A 26,606-nucleotide genomic window follows, 5' to 3' on the forward strand; every position below is an offset into this window, starting at 1 on the left:
GTATTTTACAGGGTATTTTCATCCTATCATAGTAGGAAATGCGAATTCCATATATGGAATGATTATGCGCGTAAGCATCCTCTAATAATAAAAACAAACATGGCTGCCACTAGAGTTTGACCGAACTCCACACAAAGAAGTTCGCTGATTCTGTTTTAAAAATTTTGGATTTCGACATTCCCATGGTGTGGTGTATCCCTGGAAGGAAAAGATGTATAATAATAAGGTTATTACGAGTATACCCCAAAATATACACTCAGACAGTACGCTGTGCATCAACCTTTGCTGCTTGTCGGTTGATACTCCAGCTGTACTGTCTTTGTGCATACTTTGAGGTATCCTCGTAATAACCTCATTATATATTAATTTATAAGATTAGGGTATGCAAGGGTGTGATATGTTTTGAAGATCACACACAAAGTGAAGAAGCCACGCAAATTGTGATATCATAACAAAATTGCAAAAGAAACCTATGTTTCTAGGAATCTTATAGCAAATTAGGGAGTGTGAAAGACCTGGTTTGTGTTCATGTCAGACCGTTTGTGTCCTTGCATATTCGCAAATCATGTTAAATACATCGGCTTTGCGATTCTGAATGTTTATGCAATAGAACATTTCCAAGCACCCACTTATTCTGTGATGCTATTGGTTATTCACAATCTGATTAAAATCTGATGTAGTGTACGGGCTTTAATTATTGTGGCTATCCTTTTATTTTATTATTTTACTTTGGTTTTGATTTTGTGATTTTTTTTTAATTCTGCCCTACCTACATCTGATCCGACGCCTATGTAAGTCCCATTCAAATCTCGCATAAGTAACAGCCAATCACAGCCCCCCTTTTATACAGGCTGTCGGTTGCTTACTTTTCAGTGTAGCGATACTTTACGGGCAATCTTTCTGTACATTATATTTTGCCCACTTGAATAAATCATTAATAGAAAATTGCTATTATATTTTTATTTGCTAAAGAAATTCCACAGCATTTTACAATTTTTGTCATTACATTGAATATTTTTTTCACTTCCAACAAATGTGTACACTTCCAGATACATCTTCGCCAACCAAGGTTCGTTCATTCAGTCATCGCTTCAATTTTACATCACTGAGCATAATTATCTAGAATGGAAGCAAAAAATAAGTAAATCGTAATGATTAGAACACTGTAAACAGCTATAGTAAACAATGCAAACTGATTTTAAATTGTATAACGGTCACCGGCCCACGGCATCGACGCAGAAAATTGGAGCAAAAAAATATTTCCTGATCAATTGCGATGTGTTCTAATAAAAAATATTTTATTCCAGTCCAAATCAGCTCAATTACTTTAATAAAGAGTTATTGTATAATGTACAAAATGATGATACAATTTGATGAATATTTACAGCTACGGTTTCAATACCGTAGACGATGTTGGCCCGATCTTCAACAAAACATCACCCGTCTCCAGGGCAGGCGACTGGAAAAAGACACTGGTGTTCGGTCGAAACGGCGGAAACAAAATCGTCACTCCCAGAATAACTATGCAAAATAACGATCTAAAGTCGAACCATTCGAGCCACAATATTAACATAAAAATGACTTTCGTTGCATTTGACAATGATAAACTTACCGAAAAGCCGTGTTATTCTCGGTCGCTAACGTCGGTATAATCCGCCATTTTATTTGAGTGTGTTTGCCACCCGACTCCACCCGGTGACGTCATCATGTGCGCTATAGAAGGAGGTATGTGATTCGTTGACAAAAATCGTCGATAGTGGGTCTCGTTGATATCTCGTTACATAGGCATCGGCTCAGATGTAGGTAGGGCGGAATTAACAAAATCAAAATCAAAGTAAAAAAATAAAATAAAATAAAAGGGCATTAATAACAAAAGTAATAAAAATTAAAATTAAAATAAGTTTATAGCCAAAATAATTAAAGCCCGTACACTACATCAGATTTTAATCAGATTGGGTTATTCATTGATGTGTTACTCATGAGATCTTTATCTCATATCATCATAAATGTTTATGATCTTTGACAAATTTCTGACATTATCACAACTCCATGTTTTATGTGATTTGATTTGAATCCTTACTGACTGTCATGTTCAGGTTTTATTTTCAAGTGCCCTTACTAACTTCTCTGACACTTTTTGACCAATTTTTGGGGTTTCAGTGACATATAACAAACTATTTTATTTTTTAGTTGTTTTTAGATTTTTCTCTGGCACACTAACCGATTTTGTTTAAATTTAGTGCAAAGGCAATGAATAATGGTTTCATTTGCCAATTATTTTTGTTTCAATAAAATTATTGACATTATTATCCTTCTTTTGTGTCTGCAAATCAAATGCATCTTTATACATGCCAGCTAGATCTATGCCATTGACAAAGACTCCATTATGAAATTAACAATCAGACAGTAATGTATCTAATGGAATGCCATTACCATCATTTGCAAATGTTTATAAATTATCATGTTTTGACATTGCTTAGTTTAATAAATGCAAATTAACAAGCTGTCAATAGCCTAAATTAAATCAATTAGGCAAGGTGCAGAAATAAATTGTAGCATTGGCTTTTAAGCTTATGCAGGAGATAAGCTAACTCATTGGCCTGCTCAAAAATGATTGATTGTTTTCATTCCTCCCCCAGAGAAAGGATACTCCATTACATAGTGCTGCACGAAATGGACATACACTTACAGTGAAGACACTATTAGATAAAGGTGCCAATGTAAATGCTGTCAATACAGTGAGTATATTCTTTTGTTGATGTGTAACATCTATGAGCATAAACTCATCAGATTAGTGGCACAACGATATTACAATGCAAATTAATGTACATGTAATGTTTTCGTTTTTTTCCCAGAACGGAAACACTCCATTACATAGTGCTTCACGGAATGGACATATACTTACAGTGGAGACATTAATAAATAAAGGTGCCAATGTGAATGCTGTCAATGCAGTAAGTATATTGTTTTACCATAGGTATTAAGTCAATAAGTATAAATGTCCAACTGTTAGCTATTCCATTTTATGCTTAGCTTCATATTGATAAAACCAAAACAAACTTTTAAGCATATTTATAAGAATACACTAATACTTTACTGATGCCAATTCCAAGTACATACACGTATATTTCGAAACAGGTACATTGGGAAATCATGAGTATACACACATGCATGGATCTATGCAGATATGTTTGCTTCGAGGTTCATGTATAGGGATAGTATGATTTAATCTGTCATCTAAATAATAAAATATCAATTAAGAACAAAATATTCAGCAGATCAAATCAAACGAGTTTTATGATATTGAAATAAATTATGATATTTTGTAGCGTCATTGTGAGGATGCGCATCAACATCAGCTTTTGTGTATACTATGCATCATCCAAAGATATATTTATATCGTAATGGGTTTGGTGCATAATAAATGAATAAATCACATTTTTAGCGATGAAAACTAATGAAAATTTACTAAATTGCAATGTGAATGAAAGCTATATTGTACTCTTGTTTTTCAGGCTCAGCGTGCTCCATTGCATTGTGCTGCATGGTATGGAAAAATACCCATAGTTGACTTATTATTAAACAATGGTGCCAATCCCAATATTGTCGAAGATGTGAGTACACTTGTATGGATTTATGCAATGTAAAAATTCACCACTAAATTGTGGAATTGTAACAAATAGTGGTTTCACTCAGAATTTAGTGAAATAAAACAATGTGTACATTCTATAATTCATATAATTAAAATAAGATAAATTTAAGTAACAGTGTTGGAATTTGAAAGGTGGAAGTTGACTTTTACGATCCATAACAAAACTTATTAAAGTTAACTGAATTATTATTGATATTATTATTATTAAACAAATTATTTACAACATTGATAAAATTAAAAGCATTACATGTACATACATTTATGTGATTAATTTTTCGTTTTCAATAATCTTTGGCCAAGAGACCATTTTCCATTTACTACGAGATCCCGCGTTATGCATGAAATCGAACGTAAAAACAGGACAAACAAAGGTCATAGCGTCTTAGTGGCGTCAAACATCGCGTGGGATTCGACAAACGCGAAGTATTTTGGGGGGTATTTCCATGCTTAATAATGTGCTGTATACATTTGATGATGTTCAATTTTGATGAAGTAAGTGTATTCAAACGCAATGTTCCCCTGTCAAAGATAAGCTTTTCGATGTGAGCTTACAAATAAAGCAATCCAAGTTCAAAATCAAATCGTTCGATTCTTGCGGCAGATGTTCGGTGTGCCTCTTTCACGCAACTTGAGAAATTGCATAGTTGAACGGAAAATCACCTGCTGGTGATCAATCAAAAACATTTCTTATGCATAAAATTATGGTATAATGTTGAATTTGCAGATTGATAATAAATTTGTATGTTTTGATTTTACATTACAGATTGGCAACACACCACTGATGAGAGCATGCTATGGAAATTCATTGGACGTTGTTAAACTCTTATTATCTAAATCAGCAGATGTTAGTCACCGTAATAAGGTTAGTTTACGCATCTTGTAAATTTGGTGCAATCCAAAAAACAGAATTCTCTTCACCTGAAATGTGGGAAAAATATTGCAAAATTTAAAAAGGTTTGAGATAGTAGTAGAAGCGTCTTGAAAAAACAGCTAACTAAGTGAAAGGAAATATTTTGCACAGTTCTTCTAACATGTGCCCCCACTTTTTAGTCCCTGTTTGAACAAAGTTCAAAGCGGGGACTTATAATTCATTCTTCGTCCTTCCAGAGTCATATTACATTACCTTGTGGACCAAATCTGTTCATTTTTTGCATGTGTCTAGTACTTTATCTGGGATTTGCACATGCAGTGATTTACTGATTCAATCAAAGATGGCTGATTGGTAGCCATTTTGTATTTTGTCAGTTTTTGTTCAAATTTGGTACATGCATTATACATATTATGTATAATTGTAATTGACCAATAACGCAATCATAAACTGTCACATTAAATGTGTTAGTTTTGTTTTTTACTGAATTTTTGTTTTCCAGTTATTCTTACAGTTGTTTTGAAACACCACAGAAACCATGTTTTTCCAATATTATTTTTCAGAAACAAGAGAATGCACTGTTTGCAATAATAGATGTGTACAGCCCATTTCTCACAACATCACAAGATAAATGTAATGCATTGAATATCATGACGATTTTACTGGACAATAATATTGATATGATAACACCAAATAAGGTTTGTAATTTACTTGTATGCTTATGATTCACTTATGAATATAAATAATGAGCAGAATTATGAATATATATTTCCAGGTTAAATATGTCACCATCAATTTCAGGAATTTCCTTATTTATGACTCAAAAAGTTGTTGATGGAGTATTATCACATTAGAGGTATTAGTGAGAATATGTAATTTGCATTAGTGATGGGGGTTTGGGATGCCTTCTGTGTTTTGGTAGAGATCTGAGTATGGTTTCCATGGAAACAGCACTTTCAGGAATGATTTTTCACTTATAACTCAAAATAGTTTTAATGGATTCTCATGAAATTTGCAGGAGGGGTTACCCTAGAAAGTATTAATCAGTGTTGGGAAAGCATGGAAACAACATGGAAACAAGAATTACCAAATAACTTCAAAAGTTAATGCTAAATGTTCTTAGCATGAGTTAATTTGTCCTTCACGCATATATGATTAGATTTTAGCTGGATTCATTTGCTATGAATAAAGCACATTTTTGCAGGATATTCTCCACCATTATCAGATAGGATATTTCTCTGATTTGTTGATCTCTACAAAATGTAGTTCGTAGCTTGCAGATATGTCAATGTAATAAATGTGTCTTGTCGAAAGGAGACTTAAAATTGAAGAGGTATTATTAAGTATATTAAGTTAATTTGCAGATGCTGTTGAAGTGACTTGAAGTTTTAATAATAGCATTTCAATTTAAATTGTAGGACGGCAAGACCCCAATTGAGTATGTGAGGTCTAAAATTGGTACAGAAAGTGATCTCATGGATGAATATTTCAAGGGAGCTGAGATATTGTTGATGAAAGTGAAAGCGGTATTGTTTTGTTTTGTTTTTTCAATCATATATGTCAAATACTAAACTGATATATATTCTGCCAACCAGCAATTACCTAATATATATACAACCTTACCCAGGACAATTGTTCTAAATTTACAGGCACGAGTCTATAAAGAACTAAAAACTGAACCAGGAATCCCCATTGACACATCAAAACTACTGTTGTGTGGAGATGGAGGTGCAGGTAAAACTACTCTAAAGAACTCCCTACTCAAAGTGAGTATTTGTTATGATCACGTTTTATGCTTATGATCAGGTGTAAATGGCAAATTATAGGCACATGTTCATTAAATATACATGACATGATATTAATATCAGTGATTAACAAAAATAAACATGTTTGCATTGCCATCATAAAATTGTATGGAGTTATATTATGAAATATTTCTCATATTCCAGACATCCGAATCAAAAGCTGGTCCTGCACCAGGGGAAGATAAGTATGTGCTGACCCCAGGCATTGACATATCCAAAGAAGAATTGCCAGGTGTTGGTAAAATGGTTATATTAGATATGGCAGGACAAGAGAGTTATTTCTGCAGTCACGCTATGTTTTTACATGCAAATAAAGCTACTATAATTGCAATGTACCAGGTTTGTGACTTTGTAAGTGGGAAGGTGACCAGACCTCTGGATATTTTGGAGAGAGAAATGAACCGGGTAAGAAGATAATTATTTTAAAAGATGGTTCATTCTGAAAACACCAATAATTTAAAGTGCAGGTTTCAGTAAAAGCACATGTGCATATTTGAGTTTAACTAGTCATGATCAGTCATGATCTATCTGACATCATTATCTGTCTGTTAATGGCCAAATCTATGTATCAACACATGCATTCAAACTGAATAGCTTTTTCGGAGATTACAAGTGGAGACCCCACAGGGAATACCAATGTGATTTTCAATTCATTATTGTCCCATTAATTAATTGGAATGCAGTTAACAGAACCTTTGATGCTACATACAGAAATGGTTTACAAAATGTTGAAACTATGAATATTGGTAGTGGATGCCGGTGAGAAAAATCGGGCACCACTGGTAACTATATCAGTTATGTCTAAATTCTGAGGATGAGATGAACATTTTCAACATCTGTCTGATATGGAGCCAGCCATTTTTGTCCTAAAAACAATCAACATTTAAATATGTCATCAGGCATTTAATTTTCAGGCAGGGACTGATTTCTTTCAATTTTAGTATTGACGTGAAACACATGATGGGTTTACTGATACATGTGTTTAGTTTCATGATGTGATACAAAATGGCCGACTTACAACTATCGGTATATTTGTTCAATTTTGGTGCTAAGGCAAAGTTTAATGGGTTGTATGATCGGAATTGCTATACAGACAAGATATTATGTTATGAATATGGATGTCTAATTGTTTTTCAATTTGAGGATTGATAATCAACAAATAATTTTTTGTCCCAAAATCCCTGAAACAACAACATTTAAATATGTCATCCAACTATTTCTAAGGCATTCCTTGGTCTGTTTTTTTCAAGTATGAACACCGCACATAAAGGGAAAGTCATAGTAGTGGCAAAAAGTCTGTCATTCAACTTTGTAATTTTTTTGTTGGTGCGATAACTTCAATAATATTCAGCCGATTGCTACCAAACTTATATATATGGTTAATTAATCTGTGTAGTTATAGGTATAGTTGGCATTTATGGATTGATTTTCCAAAAATTATATTTCTGTTTTTCTCTTCAAAGTGTATATAGTTTATATTGGGTGTAGCAGTTAAGTTTACTTTACAAGTGGAAGATCAAATCCCATGCCAGAAACCTAATCAGTCATTGTTTGCAGTGAAAAATGGATGGATTTTGTTCAAGCTTGGTACATACATTAGACATAATGGTTCCCTGATTGTTTTAATGAATGCAGTTCTAAAGATATATCTTATAGGTGCTTTGACTGATTATGTTCAAATTTTATATATTCATTATACTTATATATTGATTTGACGATCCAATTTAAAATGGCCAACCGGTGGCCATTTTGTTTCAAATAATGATGTTCCAGTGGAATATCTCTCAATATTGACAAGTATTGTACTATGTGACTATGAACAAAACTATATAACTTAGATTTGATAAATAACAGGGACTGTGCCCATGCATGGCTTGTCATGACAAATTCACAGAATAATCATGTTTATAATCTGTACTTGGGACAAAAATAGCAATATTTTTTGAGTAAAAACTGAAAATTTAAGCAAATTTTGTCTGTTGACAAATACTGAAGAATACAAGGAACAAGTAAATTTTGGGCGAGAAAGTCTGGTAATGAAAAGTTTAAGTGATATTTCTGTTTATTTTCAGATTATTAACTGGTTTCAAATGCTGAAAGTTAGAAACCCATCATGCTTGTCTGGAGTTAAACTGACTGTAATCTTAGTAGCAAGCAGAGGTGATTGGGCGGAACAGTTTAATTATCAGTCTGAAGGTAAGGTAAACTTCCTATCATTTGTGAACTGTATTTCAATATTTATTTTTTTAGTTACAACTCTCTTGTACCCTGCCTCATTGCAATCATGATGTCGTTAACTTACTTAAAATGAATTTACTCACAGTTGGTGGCATGAAGAAGCAATGTGAATTATACATGTTGTGGTTTTATGATAAAATAAACCAATGTAAAAAATGAAATTTATTTTTTATCCTGAGTGCATCACAGAGATCACTGTTTTGTTTGTCTCTGCTAAAAAATGACAAATTCAGATTCAACATGTGAACAGTGCAAGAAGCACATTAAGCTTGTTAATGAGTGCAAGTGCACTTTAACTGAAAAAATACTGCTATATCTTTTTTGTTGTTACTTTTGAACTCACCATATACATCAAGTTTCAGTTGCCATTCTTGTACCTCAGTTGTCAAAATTTCAATAATAGAAATATAAGTACAGGCAAATTACGAACATATAAACATGCACACACTAGTTCTCAAGAACTTTCCCACTGCACACCTCAGTACGCCACAGTCAACGGCTCTATCGTCTTAACGTTCCCCCAAGGTGACTTGTTGAACATTCATAAGCCAAATTCACCACATCACAGACAATGTCATACATATATAGCCAAGTAGGTATTCGTGGTCAGTATGACGTACTCAGTTAAGGTAGAGATGCAGTTTATTTTGCAAATTTTGACAAATTTCACTTTTATATTTTTTTTATGGCTTGTATGAACATCTGTATTCTGTGAAAATTTGAAATTAAAATCATTAGTGGAATTCTGTTAAATCCAATGGTGATGTAAATCAGCATATATTTTTACTCAACTATAAAATATACAAATTAGCAATTATCTCAGCTTCTTTTTAGTGCACATAACATAGCTCCTAGATGCTTTGACCTTTTCTATTCAAATGTTCACAAATGATTGACAATGTGTTTATCTTCAAAACGCTGTCGGGGCATTCTTTTTGGTTGAATAGTGTTACAACAATCGCACATACAACTAGCCTGGGTGTTAATTTATGCATAAACTGGAATTAGTGAAATTTTAGCTACTGCCCAGCATAATTGACAACTTGTAGACATTTTTCAAGACGGCATTTTCTTCATAGTAAACCAATCAGCACAGGGTAAAAAAGCAATGTTTCAACTTAAAATATTGATTCGAAAACTTGGTGGTATGACCACATCTGATTCATTCAAATTATTTGATTCCATCATTGTGCCAATCTTATTATATGGTAATGAAATCTGGGGTTACGAGAACGCTCCTCTAATTGAACAAGTTCAGAATCAATTTTGTAAATTTCTACTCGGTGTGAGTAATAACTCAAGCGATTTATCAGCTGTTGGCGAATGTGGTCGTTTTCCTCTCTATGTTATTTACTTTAAAAGATTATCCAACCAACGTGTTATAACGTCGGTAAATTGGGCTTTTAATGTAAAAATTTTGCTATTTTGCTTTGGATTCGGTCATGTATGGCTGAACCAAGGTGTAGGCTCGAAAAGTGTATTTCTTTCGCAGTTCACACAAAGAAATAAAAATTGTGCGCAACAAGTATGGCACGACGACACTGCTTCTTCCCCCAAACTCCGTTCCTATCTCGGTTTTAAGTCGTCACTTGAACAAGAAAAATATTTGTCTTGCATCCATGTTTTCAAATTCAGAGCTGCATTGTCAAGGTTATGTTGTTCTTCTCACAATTTGCATATTGAAAAGGGAAGACATGAAAATGTTCCCCTCGATAATAGATTGTGTGAATACTGTGTTGAACGAAATCAACTTTATGTTGAAGACGAATATCATTTTATAGCTATTTGCCATCGTTATCAACGTATTAGAGCAGAATTTTTGCCTGTATGGTTCCGCACCAACCCCACTTACAACAAATTTATCTCGCTCATGAATTCAAGAAACGATGTAATTTTAAATCAGTTAGCGAGTTATGTTTATTTCGCCATGAAAAGCAGAACTTAAATGATTTTTGTTTTCTTTATTGTAACAATTGTTAAGTGGAACTGTATTTGCTCTTTGGGCCAATGGCCTTTTGCTTTGTAATAAAATAATAAAAAGATGTACCTGTAAACCAATTTTGACAGGAAACAGAGGCATGGTTTATAATCTAATTTTTTTAAATCACTTTTGACCAAAAAAGCACATTTTTGTGCATATTTTAAACTACAGTGTCCATACAATAAATACTTACAAAATGTTATAATTCATACAATAAGCTTCCGAAAATATAGTTTTGTGGACAAGGGAGGTCCTCTTGGTTGTCTAATTAAAATACCTGTCAGGTAAACTGCATCTGTACCTTAAGTTTCCACTCAGGTACACATCACAGGTACGCATATTACAAAAATATAAACATCCACACATGAGGGTCAAACTCACAACCATGTAAAGCGCCTTGCCACTAAATTGACAATACATTTACAAACGTATCAATGACGAAAATGTTCCTTTTTAACATCTCATACCCAAGTGCGCTATGTAATATTTTCTGACTTCTCAATCGGTAAAGAAGCATTTTTCCCAGGTACTCTGAAATCAGCATGCAAAGCATGCTTGCTCCAATTATTTTATGTAACGTTCTTTTTCCACATTTTCTTATGACACTGTTATTCAGAGCCTTTATAAAACACCAGGATATATTGTACATGCAAGTTATAGGACTTGCCCTATATGTTCACAGATATTGAATTTTTTTTACCATCATTCATTGCATGCTCCGGAAGACAAGTCCAACATATAATATGACACAGTGTCTACTTCCTTGCGCATTTATAACCGTTTCTCAAGTTTTGATGCATGGCAGCCACTTTTAAAACAATTTTACTTTTACAAAAACATATATACCTCTGATATGCATGCATATCGAAAAAGAATTTGACTAGGTCTGGGGAAAAGCAATGACATGACATGTCTTAATTTTTAACATGTTTAGCATGCCTTCTATATTTTGTTATACATGTCATTGCGAATTTTTTATATTCTCGCTATTTCTGTTTGTTGTCAAAAGGTTGTCAGGAAATTGGAAGGAGAGCACTAAAAAATGAACTATCTGCATTCTCACTGAATAAGTAAAAAGACCCTCATTTGCTCAGTGGAATTTAACATTGTCACAAAAAATGTAATATATGTATATAATGGGTAAGACTATTGTTTGTTTCAGCTATCAAAATGGCTCAAACAATAAAAGAGGAGGTAATAAAGATATTTGGTCATTATATAAATGTCATAGATAAAGTATTGGTTCTCAATGCACATGATTATGATAGTTCTAGTATGGATGCTTTGCGACTACTTCTGAAAAATAGGAAAGAACAAGTGATTGAGGTAAGTATATTACACATATTTCCGTGTATACATTCAAATATGTGTATGTACCGGGGTAGTACTGTAGAGGGGTTAATTATTAACTGGGTTTTAATTTTGCTTATTTCGCTGACTGGAAAATGCGTCAAATTAAAACTCAGTGAAAATGTAATATTTAGCATAGAACACATTATCTAACTGATAAAGCCATGACTTTAAACCCCTCTAAAAAAACCTGAAATGGTAAATCAGCGAAATTTAAACCCAGTGAAAATTAGTCATTTCACAGTATTAGAATTGCACGATTTTTGTTTTCGTGATAAGATAAGAATATCAAGTAATAATCTCAGTTAACTAGCCTACATGTTTGAAGTGTATATTGTAGTACTGTATTTTACTTTATTTTAGCTGGAATTAATTTTCGCTGAAAAGACTTTTTGGATGTTTTGTATGGAATTTATTTTTACCGAGTTGAATGTAAAATATAGGGAAAAATGGTATATTCACTGGATTTTATTTTCACTAAATCATTACTTCAGGGAAAACAGCAAAAATTACATGTATGATACAAATATGGGATTACATTCATTAATGTTCCTTGAATTGATTGTCTTACATATGAATTAAAGTTATGCATTAAATTAGTGAGTTAAGGTATTGTTGTCTGTCTCTGTAGATATCAGAACCAATGCCAGCAATATGTGCAAAAATACTTCATATGAAGGAAAAGTGGATTGAGGAACGTAAATTATTTCCTGTTATGTATTGGACAGATTTTGTCATCAATGTTAAACAAGACATCAATTCATCAATAGAAGAAGATTTCCTGAGGAAAGCAACTGAGTATCTTTATGATTATGGAGAGGTATCTATGTTATTAACGAAAGGTTTAAATAGTTTCTGGAAGGCATATACTCAACCTATTAATAAATAGTATTCCTAATCCGTAAAATGTCGCACATAAACATACATATTGAATACATTACAAAGACATGTGTATCTTTATTTTTAAACATTTATTAGCTGATACTTATGTTGTTTACGAGAATCTTCATAAATCCGTGGCATATGGTGGCCATTCGTTTATTCTATTGTATAATGCATATATGAACTTGAGATTAGGGCAAAGTGTTGGATTCAGAATGTTAAAAACGATGCACAGGTTTTCAAAATCACTAATATTTTGCGATTTTATTTATTATAACAAATCAAACATTTATACTTTTGAAGATCAAATAAACGAATTACTACCAAATGCATCTCAGGGGCATTACTTTCAAACGCGTAAATTTTTGTTTCGTTGCAATAAATAAAACAGCAAAACCTTCATTTTAAACATTTTGAATTTCAAGTTCATTGACGCATTGTACAATACAATAGAATAAACGAATGGCCACCATATGCCAAGAATTTTTATACCAACAGTAGTCCTGTCAACAGGAAATGCATGTTATGCAAATTAATACTTGTCTGTTTTGTTAAGGTATAGATGCTGGTTCGTGGGCACTAGGGGTGATTTTTTTTTTGATTTTCCTAACCTAGACAGTCTTGGCTAGTTAGTGTTAAAATTTCGGCGCATTGTCAATGCTGGAACATACTCAAAAATCGATTTTAAAATATAGGGAACCGAGGCACGCGTATGTGATTAAAAGTACCGAAATTTTGTCTACGTTGCTCTTTGATTGACAAGTCACTGTTGATGTTATATGAGTTGCTGGCCTCAGTTACAGCGATGTGTTACTCCCTGTCCGCGACCCTGTTTAACTTACCTCAAGCGCTATCAACTAATCTCGCAAACTACAAAAAAAAACAAAAACGGACAAGACGTAGACGCTTCAAGCATGCAAGCGGAATACAAAAAACATACAGTTGTAAATGATAAGTAAACTTGTTCACGCTTATCTCGCAACTTGTCGACAACTTCTAGCCTGGCATCTTCCAGTGGTGTACTGTTAAGTATTTTTTTTTCACGCATTTTTTTTTCTCCGAAGGCATTATAAAACTTCCTAATTATACATTTTTCGTTTCGCTGAACAATCACCGTGCCGATAGCATTGCGATGCAATGGATAAACACCATTGCTGTGCTGTCATCGATAACTAACTTTTAAGTGGCAAAATACACAAACGTTAAATGCTCGGTTAATTAAAAATAAAAAGTACCCCGGAAATTACAGAAACATCGGCAACGAGATGCTGTTTTTAAACACCGCGGAAAAATCACGCACTCTGCGATGCCATCTTGGTTACCTTAATCGGAAACCCCCTTGTCAGCTAGCATGCATCTGTAGCAATGTCGCAAGTACGTTGTACAGCTGTGCTCGGCGACCTCTGGTACTAAGGCACTCTATGAATGAGGTATTTCCAGAGGTCAGGGTTCGTTTTAATTTGTATCAACCCGTTTCGTCTGCTCGTAGTTGAATGAAACCTGTTTCGATTTACAATAGTTGTCTTCCATTTCGACCTTTTCTCACCGGCGTTTGAGTGATTGAGTACAAAAACTGCGATAGCCGTTGTGTAGCAAAATATTACGGCCCATTTCAACCTGGTCGTCTAACTTCGCACAGTCAATTTCACCGGAGATCGTGAAAAACTGCGTCATACAGAGTATATTTTTAAAGGTTTGAGGAAAGATAAATTAGACTCAATCCACCCATGGAAGGTAGTAGTACTAGTCCTTTCCATGACCCACCCAATGGCGATCGCTATGTTTATATAACTGTATGAATATCTCATCGGCTTTACGTAATCCATTGTGCCCCTCCCTAAGTGGAAATGATAACACGACGCCATGAAAGTTTTCAAGCAATTTTTCAACGCGGACGATTTTACGTCCGTTTCCCTCGTATTGTAAATATTTTTATTTTATTTTTTTATCTGACAATTGAACATTATCAGTGTATGATGCATGTCGTTGTGATGCAATATCCATTTTTGTGGACGATCAACGTCATTTTCATAAAACAGGCATTATCTCCGTTCGTGTTTTCTGGTTGGTTGGAGAGATTGAAAATTAATTACTAGTAGCTCCCACAGTTTTTGTCTTGATATTTTCATACTATTTTGACAACGTCTCTACGAACAAAAAAGACGTCTGGGCTTATTTTTAAAGGTTTGCATTCTCGAACAATGACATTCGAAGTGTGAAATACTGACCGGGATCGAATGTACGGCACGCATCCTGCTTGACAACTTTATAATATGAAAACAAAACATATTACATATACGCTTGGACGTCCTTTTGTTAATAGACAACTGATAAACGTTGTGTGAAAGTTTCACTCAAATAAACAAGAATTGTGCGAGCTATTTAGATTTGAACTTACATGGTAAACTGAAAAACACAAGTGGAGATAATGGCTAATTTGCATAACCATTTACTCAGTAAGAAGTTTGCCAATGCTCATAATTAAAATGGCTGTAACAGTTCCAAATTTAAACCTTAATTATGTTTTTGTAAAAAGTTAAATATAGTGCATAATATGGAGATCCCGTCATTACTTTTTTTACCATGTTTCTTTTTGATTATTTATGTACAGCCTTGCTAAATTTTACTAAGCATTCAAAAGAGGAGAGAATGTTTGTACCTGTTTTCTATATTTAACTCGTCTTTTGAGTATTTTCCACTATTCATAATGCTGCGAAATGTTAACAGTCTATAGCCAAGGCTGTTTGGGTAATAAAAAGCAAAAAAACAAGAAAATTCACTCCCAAGTGCCCACGAACCTGCATCTATACCTTAATATCTCCTTCTGTAGTTAGCCTTTGAGAAGATTTATTAATTTAATATTTCATGACACGCTATCTAATATATTTTCATGTCATTATTTTCATTTGATTTTAGATCCTGTTTATCAGAAGTACCAAGTCAAATATGGAAGATGTAATAATACTTGATTCACAGTGGTTTTGTCATAGGATAATCGGACCACTCATGGCAACTGACTTGTTTGTACAGTACACAAAGAAGTTAAAGAAGCAGACTGTATATACTTTTGATGACATCAAAGATGTACTTGTTAAAGAAGCAAACATGGACTTGTTGATAAACTTGCTGTCACAATTTGAAATAATTGTCCCATTAGGGGAAGATGATTATGGTGGTGGTCATGAAGGCAAATACATTATACCGAATTTACTATCAGTAGACATGCCTCAAGATCAGTGGAAGAAGGAACACGAAACAAACTTTTACTTTGGTAGAAGGTTTCAATGCAAATCTTTTGCTGATATGTTTTCTCCAAATTTTTTTCCACAACTGCAAGCTCGTCTCCATGATCTTTATACAAAATTAAAACGGCCACCAAGCGGTATATGGAAAAATGGTATCAAAGTGAGTGATATCGTTGAAGCGCTGGTATTTCTTTCTGCTGATAAGCGTGCTGTTAATATTGCAGTTAGGTGTGAGCGTAGAAATCAGCATGGAGAGTGTTACTCATTAATGAAAAAGGTGACGATTACTATTCGCCAGGTTCTACATGCCACAAGCCCTGGCGCGGACGTGGAATTTCACATCCTTAGTGCTTACTCTTTGCGAAACCACCATGACCTCAATAAAGTTGTATCCTATTCCATCGAACAAATACTTCAGGCAGAAGATATGAAAACTACGGTGTATAATGAAAATATTGGTATAGAAGAAGAGGTAAGTGATTTACTGGTTCCAGGATTTGACCTGACAATTCTGAAAGAATATGGTATCCAGTGTGATGTGAAATGGATGGAGCACCAAGCAAGGAGGAAATTGGTATATCAACTTGAACTCGAAATTCCAAATGGTCGTGACCACAGACTCCTGGCAGAGTACATGGGAATAGATGATTCTGGACGACGTACTATGGCTGCACGTGCATACAGGCTAGATAGAGATGTTACTGATCAACTACTGGACAAGTGGTCTGAAAACTGGACAGCAAGAAAGAGAAAAAATCCTACTACAAGGAGCACACATGGCAAGGTGTATTATGAGAGCAGCATTAAGAATCTTCTGGAAATCAACAACATGTACCTAGAAAATGATATCGTAAAAAGTACCATTGAAGATATGATTGAGTATCCGGAAGGAAAACCTTTATAATTTGGAATTGAATCTCAAGTAAAGTCCACATTTGAGAATATTGTATTCGACACAGATACAGCTTTGCTTTAATTTAATTTTAATTGCAAGGTCATGCCAATTTGTAACCATGGAATTGTACATCAGTTCTCCAAACCAAGATGTATCAGAGTCCTGAAACTATTGAACAATTTATAATGCATTTTTTTCGAAAATGGCTAACATGTTTGCTTTGATAGTTTATATGTAAAGTACAAATAAAATACCTAACCTTAGATCCTTAAGGTAGCAGAATAGTTTTTTGGGCACTTTTCACATTTTTTTTTGAAAATCACACGAATAGCTCCCTAAGGCATGCTACATACATTAGTGTTTTTATTTTATTGAAAAAAAAAATATCTTGTACAAGTAAACTGATTTTTTTCTTGTGTGCAAACAAATGGCCAAGTTTTTGTTTATCCAGTGTACACCAAACTAGTGCATCTCATTAATATGCATGGTTTACAAACATAACTGAACTGAGGGTAAATAGTTTTAAGTTGGGCCACTTTCTTTATTTGCTATTTACAAACAACTGATAAGATATCTGTTTGTAGTTTACACACAGCTGATAAGACATGTGCACTGCTGCCTTTCTAGACAAGGAAATACAACAAAGACAAAACACTCGCTTTTGAATAAACAAAAAAGTACATGAATGTACCACTTCAATGTAATTATATGTTAACAGAATAAAAACTAACAATAAATTTCTGTAATATTTTTTCTTGGCTTTGTCATTGAAAGGTGCCTGACCATAGGGTTAGTTTCTTAGTCCAGAAGTAATGCAGTTACATTGGAAGGGGGCTCCCTTTTACAAAATATGGTTGCAAACAATAAAATACGGCCATCTGTGGTGGCTATGAATTGCATGAAAATTCTGATAACAGGCCACAAACTACATGTAAAGGTTGATCAATGATAATAATATGCTTGGACCTGGTTTATATAATCCATTTTTCAAAGGAGTTTTCACCAAGTAGGCATACTTGCATGCTTAGGTTTTTCTAAATTCGTAAATTATGTTACATGTAATAAATCTGTCTGATAAATACTTGGTTGTTTTATCTAATGTGCTCATGCGAACAAAACGCACGGCAACGAAATAGTAGCGTTCCCCCCTCCCCCGGGCCGACGTCTTGACATCGGATATTGGGCCAGTGTTTCACGCAAGGCAAGGGTTGACTTTTTCGTACGACTTCGGTAAAAAATAAAGGATCATCTAAAATCTAGGTAGTTTTTATAGATGATAACAATGAGCCCGGTTACAATTAAATATTGAAGAGATTCATCTACAAGTATAAGACCCGAGGTTACTGTCAAGTGACGGTAAAACTCTGTTTTGCGGGATTTGATTTTAAAGCACAGGAAATGCTACATGCCGGCATACATCACTGGGTCACATTTTACAATTATTCTATTCACACCAATTAAAAAACAGGGCAGCTTCCTTCATTAATGTGCAAAATATGCAAAGAAGGAGAGGGTTATCAGTAATTCTTTAGTTTAGTTGTCATTCACTAATTATGGACGAGATAGTAAGCACGCGAAAATTTTCAAGAAAAAGAAAGCGAGGAAGAAAGAAGAAAAACGTCAAAAGAATGATCACTCTTGTCAAAAAAGATGTTGAAAGAGACGATGCTGGGTTCGTATAGAACGGATTTCCCCGTCGAAACCAGTGTCAGCCATGAAGTGGGCGAAGAAATTGTTACCGTGACACTGAGAGTCCGATGAATCAGACTTCGATATAGTGGGTGATACTCCTGTTCAAAACGTTCGAGAGATGTCTGTATCTCGCAGGAAAATATTGTTACCTTCCGACGTAGAAGAAGAAAGTGAGAGTGAATGTCACGGCCGATCGTTTGAAAACGGCGAGATTCGACTCGTTGACATGTCACTGTTGAATGGCGCCCTAGAAAAAGAGATTTGTCAATTTTGCAAAGTAGGCAATATCTCACTAGTGGAGCGCAGGCTTCACGGTCTAGGCAGTCAGTTTGAATTTCTTTGCACGCAAGGAGATTGGTTGTATTCGATCAAAACTGAGCCAGCCTAGCTTCCCGTCATCCCGAAAAAAGGAAGCAGTTTTCGAAATAAATAGAAAAGCTGCCATTGGAATGCGAGCGATTGGAAAGGGACGGCGCGCTCTGGTGAAACTGTCAAGCTATTAGGGGTTACCTCGGGGGTTACCTCAACCAGTAACGGGTCCACCCTATCGCCAGTATGTACGAGCTGCCTCCAGGAGACTCCGAAACTCGTGGCATGCTTGAACTAATAAGTTTACAAACACAACGGCCCAAAAATAAATACACTGTATTTGCAAACACTTCAACTGCCAAGTGTAGTGTCTGTATTGTTTGTTACTCGCAAACAGAACCGCCCACTTTGCATAATCCAAGCTTTAATGAATGACGTCACCGTTCGTTATCAGCACAGACCGTCACAAAACTCCATAGCGTGAAAGAAAACGGCCAAAAAACAAAGTTTTTCACAGATATAAATGTCGGTTCATGATTTTTCTCGAAAACAACTTTCAAAGCATTTCATTTACAATTAGCCCATGTAAATTTTGCTGCTAAAACGGGAGTTAACGTTGATTGAAGTTTGAAATCATAAAAGTGCCGATTTCTCGGTGTTCGGTTTTTGCCAATTACCGTTGACCTAATTTTAAATGGCGTTTCAGGGAATAGCGCTACGATGTCCCCGTTTAGCTTTTCTTACTCTTGGATATGTTGGCTTCATATCCGTATTTACATATTTGCAAAATTCTATTGCGTTTTTTCACAAACCTCGCGCAAACCACCGGTATACTCTAACTTTAACACCAAAAAACGTGCTTGAAATTTGTGATTTTCGGAAAGAAAAAAAAACTTAATGCAAAAAATAGAAATACGGATTTAAACTTCATGACCTTTGCTTCAAAACAGTGTAAAGTTTTTGATCGCATGAATGACTGTAGAGATGACAATTAAAATTGAATTCACGTTAGTTAAATTATCAGCCCCGCTGATTTTCAGAATCACGTGACGCTAAAACAAACACAATGTTCACAAAATATTAATAATAGGAAAATACAAGTCAAGAGCTTTCCAAACATATATAGATTGTATGGTTTCTTGTAAAATTTATTCGGATTATAGGTGTTTATATTTTTCATGCAAAAAAACTATCCTGCTACCTTAAAGAGCAGTCGTATAGGTTGAATTTTGAAGATTCAAAGAACACAAAATAAGCGACTCAAAATATTTGACAATATTTGGTACTGCTGGTCATTATTATCCAGCTGAGATAAAAAAAAAATCCGTCCTAAACTCCAGTTATCTTGGCATTGATTAGCGTTACTTCCTTTTACATGTGTAGAAACCAAAAAAGAATTGTCAAGTGTTCTATTCTATTCTAACTTGAATTTTCAGTGTATTTTGACACTATTTATATTTTTCTTTACCTGTAATGAAATGAAAAGGCAAGGTATAGTTAACTTGTATGTCCGATGTCAGTCGTTGCCATTCTGACATCTATCATCTTAAACAATGTCTTGTCTTGTATAGTATCAATCAATGTATAATCTTGGTGCAGTTGGACATTGGTCTGGCATCTATATTTCCAGAGATAAATGTGTCTTTTTATCCAATTTACATTGGCTCACTTGGTATCTCTAATGCCATCCAATAGACTAAACTTTGATACAACTATGAAATCTATCTACTTTTTATAATATAATTATATATTGTAATGTTACTCTTAGAGTCGTTCACTTGGAGTGAGCGTATTGTACAAGTCATTTTTAAAATGGCAATTCACAATTTTTTTTAATCACATTCCCCAGGTTTTAAATTCATAAATGTGTTCATTATCCATTACGAATACACCATTTTTGATTAATAAAGTTATACTACTCTATGTCCCGTGCTCACTGCCCTAAGCATAATGGATACTGACAGTTAAAAGACGGTTACGAAGAAGCCACGGGTGGTTGTTAGCCTGTTTGTTACCTGATTCTTATGTGGCGCACGCGTGGTACATAACTTTACATACCCCCCGCCCCCCCCCCCCGAACCCTTGGTGTGCAAATTACTGTACAGATTTTTATTTGGTTGGCAGCGCGTATTTGGAGCACAAAATCTGAACCTTTGATAACTGAATTTTAACGTCATCATTTTCATCCTGGATATTAGCTCCGGTAAAAACTACGAAAAACACACTTGTTCAGCCTCAGACAATCTCGCGATCACCACACTGGGCCTGGAATCACGATGTAATTCGGCAGCAATGTTTACAATGTCTCAGTCTAGACATTGCATAGATGTTATAAAATTTATTTCACAGAATGCGATCGATTTGCAGAATGATGACTTCAAAACCTTTTCATGCGCAGAATGTCTCTGAAAAAATACACACATGTACACACACCCTGGATTATGGGTATTTTTAACCATGGATTCGATATCACGTCGTGCAGATTAAATGGGAAGTCAAGGCTAAAACAATTCTTCCAGATGAAAGATCTCCACAAATGCAATTTACTTTTTTTATATTTCTTTTCATTTTCTAGATATTCAACTTTATGTAGTCCGCCATCTTTATTCTCCAACAAAGGATTTTTGTAGGTAAAGTGTGAAATCATATCCACTGATTAGCTTATTTTGGGCTTCAAAGTAGTTTGTTGGTGCATCTGGAGAATTGTAACAAATCATACACAATGCAGTTAAAAATCACGTGCCATTGATCGCACAGATGCAAACAATGTACAATATATTGACAATTGGTTGATAGACGACATCTCAGTGAGAAAGGTGGTCATGCAGCATGCCTGAGAACTAAACATTTCTGATTGTTGTAAACGAAGGGGTACTCATTGTTACTTACGTTGGTCTAGAAGTACAGATATGTGTAAAAATATGTAATAGACTGATACGAAATTAGACAACTGCTGTACAGGAACACAGACAAAGCATGAGACCTAAATTGAACCGACCCTATTTTCCTTGACGTTAGCTGTCGAATGACTGCGATAGATTTACAGCTCCATGACTAGGCGCAGGAGTATAGCGGGGGAAATGTGTCGGGTATTTGACAATGAAATGCTTGCCGCTCGAAACTATGTATCAGATTTCAAAAGGATACGCCTTTTTTGAACTGGATGGTAAGTAATGGTGAATTACACCTTTTGATTAAACGTTTTCGTCGACTTCTATTACAGGGTGATAATGGCTTGTCATGGCTGAACAGGTACGGAAATTGTGTACTATAGCTTTTCAATCGGAGAGTTTCGGCCAATCAAATGACTGTTGTGAATACTCGTAGTATTGGTAGTCAATTTGTCGCATATTTGGAGTTGTCGGTGCTCTGATCTTGTATATCACGACATAACTAGGTTATGACGTAATCACAGAATTTTAAGAACGCCAATTGGCGAATTTAATACATGCTACAAGTCACGTGAGCGATGATAACTACACCATCAGGTGATGTTCCACTCGAAACAGGCATGGATGAAATGCATCTGTCAAAAATAAATTTAAAAATACTTTGCGGTCTATCCGGTTGTATCTTCGAAGAAGGGGTGGGTGGGGGTGTATCTGAATAACTGTCCGTCGCAGTCTGTTTTCATCATTTAGTGATGTGTGTTTCAATGTTTCCCTTTCAGTGTTTATTTTTTTATTAATTTTGGTTGAAAAATGTTACTTTTGTTTTGAGAACTGCAGTTCTTATTTATATTTCGGGTAAAGATTGATATTTTAAAAGTCACCGTTATCATAATTACGAGCTTCCGGTTTACACGAAGAAATTTGAACGAATCACACTCAGCTACAACACTTGTACGAGTAAGAATAGTTTCCATGTAAAGTAGCAAAATCAATCACGTTGGTGATTTTGTCCTTTAGATATTATCTCCTCCACTAAATATTTGATATTATATATATTAAATATAGGAATTACGAATTGCATAATGACCTCAGTCGTAGACTGGGAGCAAACAAGGTACTTCATCAATTATACACACATGGTACGATACATTTCACGAGTTCATTTTTCATTATTTAAAAAAATACAGTTTCACCTCTGAAAAGAATCTAAATTATTTATTTTCAGTAACACTGGATTTGTTACAGTAAATGATTTAGATGAGTATCTTCAAGTCAACATGAGACTAATCTTTAGTTTTTTGTATATGTGAATAATGTATAAAAATACGAAAACAAGTTTTACGTAGACCATTCAGACTGGGATTAACCTGTTTTCATAGTCGTCATATCAGCTGAAAACACCAAACGTAGACTGTTCAGCTTCGGTTTGTTCCCATTGTTAAACCATTCGGCATTTCTAAACAGTGTTTGTGGTTAGGAGGGTTGATTTTTATGCGAAAACCCTACTTCGTCATCGAATAATTCAGTTACCACCAACATTCATCAAATATTAACATACATTAACATGTTCGTCAGAGCTTCTTGTTGCCTGACCTATTCTGAATGTAGTCGACTGGCTAACACGTATGCTTTAACGTCGGATACCATTACCGTATGCGTAAACACTTCATCGTAATAATGGTTTCTCTCAAAATAGTTCAGAGCTTAGATTTAGCATGATGCATTTCATCGATACTGATAACAATTAAAAAGTTAACGATATAATTTGTACCATACTGTTTTCTCATTTACAGACAGTAATGTTAAAATATCTATATTGTGTATCGGACATATCGATGGCATATAATGTTGCATACAGTATGAAGTACATAAACAATGAATTATTCATGCATTTACTTACAACTTTATCATCAGTTTAGATCACAGAAGTCAAGTACATGCTGAGTATAGATGATAATCATTTCATAGCATATTCATTATTATATAGATAATTATTCCCAAAGCGTAGGTTGTATTTAGCTTTCATGAAGTATGAAACAAATCAATTCTTTTCTATGATTCTACAAATTGGCGAAAGTGGGCATGGGAGAGAGAGGAAGGATATCTTGCACTCTATATATTCAAATATTATAACATACATTCGATCACTGGTTGGAATGTTTAATTTTTTCAAATGTGAATTGTGTGTTCAGCAGGGCAACATACTTCCATCATGTATTTGTATCATGGCGAGACTCCTTATAGCAACCATGAAGCTTTACCACTGAAAATGGTTCCGAGGTACAACTAAAGACAGAGTCGTGCACAACACACCTTAGCTTGCTAAACATCTAAGGCTTTATTCCGGATAAAGTAACGTATTTCCAGATTTGCTAATATTGATGTGAACTTGGCTTTTAAAATATTCGACGGTACAACACTTCCAACTCAAATGTATGGGAGCGAAATTTAGGGATTTCATAAAGGTGAACAAAATAAAATTGTGCATAAATTATTTATCATTTGACTAAAGAAGATAACTATGCTTGGATATTTTATTAAAAACATATTTATGTAGTTTAATGGCCATGTTTTTTCAACAAAACATCGACATTCCAAAGAGAATTAATCATGCTCCTTTGCTACTTTATTTCTTTATTTGTACGAGGCCGAATTTCTTCAGAACCGAATGTAAAATAAAATACATAGGATGGCGGAATCATTCAATTTCAGCTTAAGGTATATTGATGATGCACTTTCCAACAGCAATCCTTCCATCAATAATTATTTTTCTATGATGCATCAACCTGAACTTACAGACAAAGAAACAGAATAAAGTTTATTAGCCTCGTATCTTGTTGTTCTTTTTGAATTTGACTCTATGGGTAACTGATAAATAATATACGACGAATTTTCATTCCAACTCAGCAGTCAATCAGCGAAGGCCTTACAGATAGATGACAATTTCAGTTTCAAATATCCCGTGAAAATGTTCTACGTGTAATTAGGTGTTCGTATTCAAGGGACAATATGATGATGAAATTATGGTGACACAAAACACACAACATCTTTCAAGTAAAAAAATCTGGCAGCATCTGTACAACAATGAGGACACATACCTATATATAGTATGTAATTGTGGTAGCAGCCAGCACACTGCCTAGTGTTCGATATGGGTTTCATAGCAATATATACAAAATACGTAAAATATGTTTGTTTAAACGCAATTTAGCTCATTACCAATAGAATGTACACGTGTCTGTTTTCTTGCAGAAAACCTACAAGTTAGTAGACAAATGGAATTAACACAGAAGAATAGAACGAACCTGCTGACAACTGTACCACACTACACCATAAAATCAGTATTAAAAAGAGATGTATGGCCTACTTAAAGTGATGTCAAGTGTTCCGAAAGATGTACACATCCTGCTCCAGATATGGCATATATCATATAGTTTCTGTGTGAAACCTGGTGTGTAGATCAGACAATGACATCTGCGATCATCTTTGTAACAGTTTTATTGTATTTATCTCAAGCTCATTAAATCAGCCAAACAACGTATTGAATATTAAGACCAGTCGTTATCTACAAAATATACGATATATGGGCTTTAGTATTTTGATAACTTCATTGCTGTGCCAATGTTTTATTGCCATCGCAACTATATTCATATTGAGACATTGTCTCTAATTTTTCTTCAATAATGATGTGATAGTTGCCTATTACTTCACGGACTGTCAGGACTTTCTAATTTATTACGTTATAAACATATGATTTGTATTCGCTGGTTATTTCTTTAATAAACAAAATAAAATAAAAAACCAAACCCTTTGTGCTTGCCAACGGGACATGTTGTGGGTTAATTTACTGGATAATATTTAAAAAAAAATACCCAGAGAAGTTGTTTTGCATCGCTATTGAATGCTTCAGAAATGTAGATTTTCTATGGTGATATTTTTCTGTACTATAGATTGAAGAATACAAATTCAAATCAAATCAAGACAGGTATCTAGCAGTCCCCAGAGGTTTCTCTGCATCGTCCCTGATTGTAAACTAGTGGGAAGGCGCTACATGAAACATTCTTGTTTATAGATGGCATCCTGTTTATATATCGTGTAAATGTCGTAAATGTGGCACTTCAGAAACGATGATGACTGTCTCTATGCTGGCTGCACTGTACATCTAGGTGTTTTAAAATATGACACATTTTTGTCCCCACTTCAAAATCATGATGTGATTTATAATTAAACACATTGAGTGTTTTTCTTAAAATCGCAAATAAGTTATTTTACAACACTGCGGTTTCAAAATAAAACATTTTTACCGTTTTTTGAGAAAACATTTAAAGTGTTTAAAATCTGCATAATTGCGAGAAGTGTATATTATGGAAACACTTTTATTGGAACATTTCAGGGATGTTTTTGCCCATAACACATTATGTAAAGTGGGAAGATTAAAAAACACGTTTTTAAAAGTATTTTCAAGAGAAACATGTATATAAGGTGCTTATTGTCACAAAACTTTTAAAAGTGTTTTATTAGTCACACACTTTATAATGTGTTTTGACCAGAAACATATATAAAAAGTGCTTATTATCACAACACTTTTATAAAAGTGTTTTTACAGGTCATACATTTGTAAAGTGTTTCCACCAGGGACATGTATAAAACGTGTTTATTAGTTTTTACTAGACACACATTTTATAATTACGACACGTAGAAAAATGTCTCAATCGAAGACATGTTTTAATGAAGTGTTTACTATCACAACTCTTTGAAAATTGATTTCACTAGACACATATTTTGAATTCCCACCAGA

General features: G+C 34.3%; 1 protein-coding gene and 1 long non-coding RNA gene across 2 annotated transcripts; one reads left to right on the plus strand and one right to left on the minus strand.

Annotated features, from left to right (window-relative positions):
- Window positions 1–945: 945 nt before the first annotated feature.
- Window positions 946–1,734, minus strand: LOC146733968 (uncharacterized). Its single transcript, XR_014931674.1, has 2 exons — window positions 1,613–1,734; window positions 946–1,119 (listed from the first exon to the last, which is right to left on the minus strand). It is a non-coding gene; the product is annotated as an uncharacterized LOC146733968 (long non-coding RNA).
- A 689-nt stretch (window positions 1,735–2,423) lies between these two features.
- Window positions 2,424–17,653, plus strand: LOC102810199 (death-associated protein kinase 1-like). The gene is made up of 13 exons (XM_085508446.1): window positions 2,424–2,447; window positions 2,640–2,738; window positions 2,856–2,954; window positions 3,516–3,614; window positions 4,416–4,514; window positions 5,084–5,218; window positions 5,939–6,046; window positions 6,170–6,286; window positions 6,470–6,730; window positions 8,398–8,521; window positions 11,707–11,870; window positions 12,526–12,714; window positions 15,693–17,653. Exons 1-13 carry the CDS (start codon window positions 2,424–2,426, stop codon window positions 16,923–16,925), a joined length of 2,751 nt encoding a protein of 916 aa, XP_085364572.1. The 3' UTR covers window positions 16,926–17,653.
- Window positions 17,654–26,606: the final 8,953 nt, after the last annotated feature.

The sequence above is a fragment of the Saccoglossus kowalevskii genome, chromosome 15 (assembly GCF_978046115.1).
Source record: "Saccoglossus kowalevskii chromosome 15, keSacKowa6.1, whole genome shotgun sequence".
In the NCBI taxonomy this organism is placed as follows: Eukaryota; Metazoa; Hemichordata; class Enteropneusta; family Harrimaniidae; genus Saccoglossus; species Saccoglossus kowalevskii.

Coding starts and splice junctions, on each gene's coding strand:
- LOC102810199 (XM_085508446.1), top strand. CDS start 2,424: ATGCCATTACCATCATTTGCAAAT. Junction 6,047..6,169: donor TGTTGATGAAAGTGAAAGCG/GTATTGTTTTGT, acceptor CTAAATTTACAG/GCACGAGTCTATAAAGAACT. Junction 6,731..8,397: donor TGGAGAGAGAAATGAACCGG/GTAAGAAGATAA, acceptor GTTTATTTTCAG/ATTATTAACTGGTTTCAAAT.